Source organism: Opisthorchis viverrini (assembly GCF_000715545.1).
Source record: "Opisthorchis viverrini unplaced genomic scaffold opera_v5_121, whole genome shotgun sequence".
NCBI lineage: Eukaryota > Metazoa > Platyhelminthes > Trematoda > Opisthorchiida > Opisthorchiidae > Opisthorchis > Opisthorchis viverrini.
In genome coordinates this window covers 392,383-400,523 of record NW_008751776.1, presented here as the reverse complement: position 1 = coordinate 400,523, position 8,141 = coordinate 392,383, and the positions used below count along the sequence as shown (strand labels likewise).

Below are 8,141 nucleotides of genomic sequence, written 5' to 3'. Positions count from 1 at the left end.
CAGCTCCCGCCTGCAATGCGCAGCTACCTACCCCTCCCCCCAAACCATCGGTGAACGAAACTGCAGCAGCTACAACCACTGTACGACGAGTATCGGGTTATTACAGCTGACTATCAGTATCAGTATCATGATAATAGCTTTTCGGTTGATGTCAGTACAAGACATCTTCTGCATCAAACACGTGATGCGGTTATTACAGCTGACTATCAGTATCAGTATCATGATAATAGCTTTTCGGTTGATGTCAGTACAAGACATCTTCTGCATCTAAACACGTGATTGGATGACAGTGCAGCATCTATTCTTCCCTGGTGTTACTATCATTACCTGCTACATGCCAGAAAATTTATTGCACAGGTCGGAAGCCGAAACTCAACACAGACACTTTTTGGTGTACTTCATTTGAGCAGTGATCAATGTCTTCTGGAGCTCTCTACATATCACCGCCTAATTCTCAGAAGCACTGTGCTCAGATACAGCGGCCACTTACTGTTTTGCCTAACAGCCATGATGCAAAATCGACCAACTCATCATCACCTACCGGAGACAGATTTTGACTAAGTCCACCAGGTGAAGTTAGGGAACGAGCATTCCGCTTGTCGGTAGGAAAACTTTACGATCCACGAATCCAAGACTACACTAAGATTGGTCGCCTTGGAGGACGGTTACGTTGCCGACATGTGAACGAAGCCAAAAACTCTGTTTGTGTTGTTACCGACCATGTAAACAGAAACCAGTGAATTTAAGAACAGTCGGTATCACTATTTGACGCGACATGCTGCACCCCATCTAATTCAATTCATAATTTGGTTAGATAATCGATCAGGCATCACCGCCACCGACAACGCCACGTAACTGAACGACTGTTGCTCCCCTGCCGCACGATAATTATATTTGAAGGAAAGTGGATAGGGAAAAGGACTGGCGCTAGCCAACAACAATCACATCACATCCAAGAAGTCATTCGATCTGGATATAAAATGAGAACAAGCGCACCAAGGACATCGATGAGTAACCATATTACACAGGATCATCAATCGTGCACAAGCGGATAACGTGGATCCCATTCTGAAACGTTTGCCGCACCAGCAGTACCCAGAATTTTACAGCCGCTTTCATTCCCTCTTTTGCACGTCCTCTGCGCAGGCCATGTCGGATCATTAATCGTGCACAAGCGGATAACGTGGATCCCATTCTGAAACGTTTGCCGCACCAGCAGTACCCAGAATTTTACAGCCGCTTTCATTCCCTCTTTTGCACGTCCTCTGCGCGTAAAGGCCATGTCTCTGATCCATAAACCACTATGGATTGCACCGCCACAGTGTAAATCCTATCCTTGAAAGACAAACTGATATCAAGTCGGCGACATAGGTGTCCTGGCCTTCCGAATTCGAGAAGTAATCACATCTCCAGTCAGTCCACCGGAACTTATAAAGCTGCCCAGGTAAACAAATTCATCTACCACGTCGATTGGCTCGCTTGCAAGCACTGCGTATATGTTTGATCCAACCCAGTCTTGTAGCAGTACTTTACACTATACAGGTGTGAAGTGCATACCAAACTGTGCGGCAGTTATTTAGATTTGAATTTTTGAGGGACCTGAAGCGAGGAGAGCAACGTCCTAGGTATACTAAACGTCTGTGAGCGAACGTCCCGAGAGGATTTCGACTCCTGAGGTTTCAGAAGCAAGCAGAGGAAAAGCAGGCAGTACATCAATAACAGAGATGAAGAGGAGAGATGAGAGAGGGCAGCCTTGTATTGCACCACTGGATATGATGAACTCAGGCGAAAGCTTGCTCGACACTCGTTTGTGCCCACAGGATATCGCGTACAGTGCTTTCATAAGGGATATAAATTGGGAATTGTCCGATGATTGTCGGACATTGCCAAAGTTTCTGATCGACAGAATCAAAAGCAGCTTTAAGATCAAGAAAAACGACTAAAGTGGGACGTTTGAAGGAGTGGCGCTGTTCAAGAATTAGTCTCGAGATAAAGATATGGTCGAGGCATCCTCTGCCAGGGCGAAACCCAGTTTGTTTATTACGATGATTGTCGGACATTACCAAAGTTTCTGATCGACAGAATCAAAAGCAGCTTTCAGATCAAGAAAAACGACTAAAGTGGGACGTTTGAAGGAGTGGCGCTGTTCAAGAATTAGTCTCGAGATAAAGATATGGTCGAGGCATCCTCTGCCAGGGCGAAACCCAGTTTGTTTATTACGAACCTTCCTCTCCCGATAATCAATCAACCCGCACAAAATAACCCCAGAGAGCACTTCAGATGTGAAGGACACCAGACGGATGCCACGGTGGTTTCACATGATGTTCACGCGCTATTTTTGAAGAGTGGCATGACGGTCAAGGAGCTTCATTCGGCTGTTACTCTGTTTCCTTTCCAAATATTCTGCAGCGTAATTGTCAAACTGTTCACCAGAACCACACCACCTTCTTTGAAGAATACGGGGTGCAGTCCATCCGGGCCAGGTGCCTAATTGCACTTCAGAATTGATGTATCATGCTGGATTTCGGTGGCTGATGGCGGGTTGATATCGATGTTCCATTCAAGGAGACCAACTGGAACTCTGAACTGCTCAGCCACTGCTCACCACTCAAGACGGCAAATGAGGATGTATTGCCGTTCCTCCTTTCTCGCATACTGTTGCACTGACACCTGCCCTTTTTTCGACAGGTTGATCGAATCAGTCTAAAAAGGGAGCGGCTGTTTCCAGCAGCGAAAACCTCCTCCATTTTCTGGGTCCTTGAAATCCACCAGGGTTCACTGTCATTCTTCGAACTCCTGAACAGCTGGTATTTGAGGGATCTGCGTGCGCCATCATAATCGCTAGTTGCTGGTTTGGCCCTTCTGGCGGGAATAATATCTGCTGATCTCAACGATATCCAGTATTTATTGAGTCGGGTCAGATGGCCTGGACAAACAGTAGTGAAGGCTGTGAGCATCGCTTCTTTAACTCCCCTCCATTCACCCTCCAAGCCGTGTCCGTCATCTGCATGACTGCGTTTCCGGTAGCCAGATCAGCTCGATACTCTTCAGTCACTAAAACTTGTCGAAGTCGATGAACGGAGCCGCTCTCCTTTGGCATGCGTGATGCTGACAAAAAGCGAAGTGCTAACCGGCTCCGGATGATGGCATTATCAGAGTCAAAGTCCGTAACCCAGAAGGAAAGACTATCCTTAACTGGAGCTCTCCATCGATAACTGATAGCCACATGGTCCAACTGATTCAATGACTGTATTGTGGTGGGTGGACTCCAAGTAACTCAATGTGAAAGTTTGTTAGAAGTTCGTACTGGCCAGGGACAAGTGATGATATGCACACAACTGAAGGAGTCACTCCCCATTATCCGTACGCTCAGCTGCAACTCCAAACCTACCACCAGACTGTGATTCTTCCACACGTGGTCGTCCAACTTGGGCATTCGTATCACCCGACAGGACTACTATATACGTCCTTTTTCCGACTGAAGCAGTCATGACAGATATTGATAAAATTCGTACTTCTCGGTCTCGGAACTGCAGTCTGTTGGAGCATATGCTGGTACGACAAATAACCACTACTTATCGCATCGACTTGCATTCAACTTAATTGAGCTAGACAACCGCACAGCGAATGACCGTTTGCTGGGATCCAGTCCAGTAAGGCGTTTTCAGCCATGGGGCTGAGTGCAACTCCAACAAAGTAGATACCACGAGTCGTTGCGTCAGGATAACCAGCTACCCGAAGAGTGGAATGTGGAACATCTGAGCTCATCCTAAGCGGGTTGAGGTTCACGAGCGAAGTGGGGTCTTGTATGGGTGTTTCGGAGGCAACTTACATCCATAGAGTGGGAAAGCAAAGTTTCAGCAAGAGATGCCTGTTGTCCAATTCGACAGAGTATGGGAATAAAAAGGCTGTAACATGAATCAGATCTTTTGAGGTTAGTAAGTTATCGTTTTGGTTTATTTTTCTACGCGAAGGTTTAGACACGGAGCAGTGGCTAGGGGATTCGCAGATCAGTTGATCACACTGCATTGTTTGATAGACGGGGATAAAGTGTGGAGGATGACCAGTCAGCGAAGAGCTGTAAGAGAAAATGATAATTCCCGGCTGCCCAGTCAGAAAGGAATTTGGTTGAGGTACCCCAGAAGCCTTTAACTCAAAAGGCTGACTCACAAGGCAGCGAGAGGATTCAGGGTTTTGTTCGGGGACCCTACCCCTAGCCACTGACGCGAGTCTGAACAGCGAGATAGCGGCTCTCTGGGTTTCCTTGGGAGACCCTTGCCAGAACTAATGATTCAATAAGCTGACCCATTAGCTGTGGGGTACCGTCCTGGCCCGAGCGCAGGGAATAAGATGTTGCTCTTTCACTTCTAATGAAGCTGTGCACAGTAGGTGCCTTTTGAGCAGAACCGGGGTTTTGGTTTTAAAAGTATTTCGACCGCATTGAATAATGCGCCGGCGGTCACGTCAACCGTTTGGCGATCGGAGTGTGCTGTTTTTTGGGCCGATCTTTTCCAGCCCGTCCTTCGTCGGGGGAAGGCAACATCGCCGCTTCCGTAAATGTGGGCATACTGGTGGCCTGGGGGAAACGCCTTACTATCTTCACACTCCCTTCGAAGAGGACAATACAACTTTACCTCCAGACCGCCTCATACTACGATCACTCACATGACGGGGACTAGCAGTTTTTCGTTCGGCTGCTCCCGATTGCACCTCCAGGCATGGTTGAAACTTAGAGAATACGGTTCCAACCAGCGTAGCTTGCAGAATCACTGCAGCACAGAAGCCCGACCACAATGACTGGGTGACAGCTTTAGGTCGATCATGATGAGGACCGGGTGCACCGACGGAATACGTACTTACTGGCCACTATCCAGTCGTATCCAATCGTTCAACTGTGGCATAGTTTCTCTGCATGGCTACTGTGCAAATCAGAAGAGGCGCATGCCCGATTCTACAAGGCTCAGATCACCTTTGCTAATTTAGGACACGTATGTCGATATCCCAGGGGATGTGTGCCAGGGCTGTTTTGTTGTGTGGCTGAGACATGGTTTCAGCGAGCAGAGGAGCTGGGACATGTTCAAATACTCGACAACCATTGTCTGAGAACTATCAATCCTGTAAGCGGGCGCCAGAAAATCCACGAAGCAATTAGGGAACGGTCGTTCGGTGGTGCGTCGAGGGCTTCCGCCAAAGAGTGTATTCAGTGCCAAAGCTGCAGTGGTTTTGATCATGTATTGTTTACCGGAGTGTTTTCCCCATATCCAATTCAGAGTGTCATATGCAGACAACTAGCCAACCTCTGACCTGGCAGATGTGAACAAAATCGGTTGCGAGGGGTCTGGATGCAGTCGGTGCAACATACGTTCCAGGATGGGGTCCGCATATGGTTGGAGACGCTGCGAGACACTGCTACCTATCGATGTCAGTGGCGTTGTTGCCGTCAGTTTTTATCCAAAAGTGAGTCTGGTGGTGTGTGCAATTCGAGAAGATTGTGGTGGGATAGCACTAAGTCCCTCCTCCATTCGCTTTCATTCCTTCCTTCATAATAAAGTTTTCGAATAAATTAGTTATACGGCAGCAAAGCATTAGTTCCAACAGCAATGGTATGTTGGTTATAAGGATAATGGACAAAGCACGATGGCCAACACACTACAAGTTTTTGCAGGCCTGGGAATGACCAGCTGAGAGGCTGGTGTTGATTCCGTAGTTTCCCACTTTGATCGTCCAACTATTTCGAGCCGCCCAGCGTTGCTCAAACTTGGAATCAACAGGGGGATTCCGTAGTTTCCCATTTTGATCGTCCAACTATTTCGAGCCGCCCATTGTTGCTCAAACTTGGAACTCAACAATGGGCCATGCCATTGAGGTAATATCAGAACAAGAATTTTGGGGGAGGACAGACAACTCTCTAGGGTGACCGCGATTAACAATTCCGAATCGGTGTAGAACGGCCTGGTTATATTGTAGCAAGGCCAATGCCTGCTACTAACCACTGAGAAAGAACCTAAAGGAGCTCTCCATTCTTCTCTTCTGGAGTGAGTGTCAAAATACTACACACGTACATACTATACACAATATTATGAAACAGGCGCGATCATCTTGAGAGGAGTGAATGACAGTTTCAATGTAGAGAAAGGTGCCGATGTGCCCTTATTGATCGACTGAAAATTCGGATTCACGTTCTGTAGAAAGAGCTCAGTTTCACGCACTGAGCAGTAATGAAAATCTACAGTTGCGGGTGTAGTGTTCCTCGGGAAGGAATCCCAGGGTTTTCCCAGAGGTTCATCATCACCCGTCTGACATCACGAAGGCTCGGACTGGAAACGAGTCTTACGTCCTAGAGATCAGACAGCTGGTGCATCAAATACGCTGCAGGCTTCCAGTCCGAACTGCCTTTGGCTTGTAACGGTGCCATATATGCCGCTCCCTGGGCCGAAGTTTACGTATTAAGACTGGGAGCCCTTAGTTCTGCGGACTCTGATTATTCTAAAGTGTAGCAGCACCCTTGAGATGACTGTATCAAAGAACAGTACGACCTAGTGCTGTTTCAGAAGGTCTCGTTCGAAAACTCCACAGTGGGAGCACAGTATTCGGCGAGGAGTTTATGCTCTAAAGCTGCGGTAACATTCGTTTTTAGATCTGAGCGGACAATCACCACCAAGTCTGGGGTGAAAAACGAACCATTTCGTTCACAAACACAACTTATATAGGGCGAAATAGGAACTCACAAACGCCTTGAAGATCACAGAATCCCAAAAATGGTCTACCATCTTGTTCAAGTCCACCAATAATGTAAGTATTCCAGAGAGGGTTTAGTTGGCTCCTACGATTGTACATAACGCGCGTAATCCAGGAGTGAAGTCCACGAGCACTGCAAATCAGAAACTTAAGGAAGAACAGGAAAGTACCTGAGATTAAATCCGTCACAGAGCAAGCTGTCAGTGTGGGTCTGCTCATCGATGCGGCGCTTCAGGAGTTGATAATCCGCGAAATCGCCACTACAAGCGAGTACAGTTCGGTCGTTAATCTATGATAGCAATGGCAAAGTAAGGAGATTACTTTGGCAACCCGCTCCACGTCCATGTATCGAGCTAACGAACCGTAGGAGACCAACATATCAGCAGCCAGAATTACGCCATCATCAAACTTTATACCCAGAACAGACGTTCCTGTACATGTGGGCATCAAAGTGTGCGAAGTCTGTCCCGCACTCTGCAGGGATTCGGGTGCAGCTACCGAGGTCATCATGCTTCAGCAAACTTTTAAAAGCGGCCCCAAGGTCAATTTCAAAATGCCGCCCTTGGCTTCAGAACCGGAATGAGTCACGCAAGCCAAAGCGGATGCGAAAAGGTCGTCCAGCTTATTATCCAGGAGAAAGATATATCATCATGGTGGGAGAAAAGGCTCCAAAATCACCAGGTGCAGGTGCTTCTCTTTTTTCTTTGTATTTCGCTGTTTCTTTAAGGTTTTCTCCGTTTTACATGCGCGCCTTCGCATTTGGTGTTTTATCGTCTGATTTTGTCTTCCGTATTTCACCTTCTTATTATTTCTTTCTCATCAATTTGAGCCCCTGCTGATGTTCGAGGGAAATTTCTTGCATGCCGTTTTATGTTCTGTCGTTGATTGCGGCAACAGCAATATGTCTTTAGGGTTACATACCCCCATGACAGCACTTGCGGCAGTCGAATGAAGCTTGGTTTATAAGGCTCATAAAATGCCTTCACTCTTTTTTGAACAACGCTGGAGCCTGATAAACTTTATCACTCAAGTACAGAAGCTGAGGGAGCCCGAGCATCATTTACTTTGTGGCCACGATCCATATGATCAACTCAGCAGACGAAGGAGTTTTTTAGTTTGGCCTAGCACTGCAGGCGCCCTAAGTTACACAAAACATATTTATAACGTGAGAATGACAGTGGAACTAACGATCACAGAGTGGGGGCAAGTGATTGTCAGTGGAGGGCTGTATGCTGAGAAAAAATGCATACATAGTGAATTTTGAACGGGAGAACCGATCATTCGCCAATCTAAAACCCTGAAACAGTACGGCAAGAACAATGGGTCCTTAAGGTTCGTTTCACGGTGGTACCAGCCCAAAATAGACGATATTTTCGTATGACCACACTTGAGTGGACAGAAAT

At 47.1% G+C, this 8,141-nt stretch overlaps 1 protein-coding gene across 1 annotated transcript in view; it reads right to left on the bottom strand.

Annotated features, from left to right (window-relative positions):
- T265_06012 (hypothetical protein) overlaps positions 1–7,304 on the bottom strand; it is a gene marked incomplete at both ends in the record, with an annotated part of 15,726 nt that extends 8,422 nt beyond the window's left edge. Inside the window, one exon of the mRNA XM_009171171.1 lies at positions 6,729–7,304. Coding sequence (XP_009169435.1) covers positions 6,729–6,957 — 229 coding nt within the window. The remainder of the gene's footprint in view (positions 1–6,728) is intronic.
- Positions 7,305–8,141: the final 837 nt, after the last annotated feature.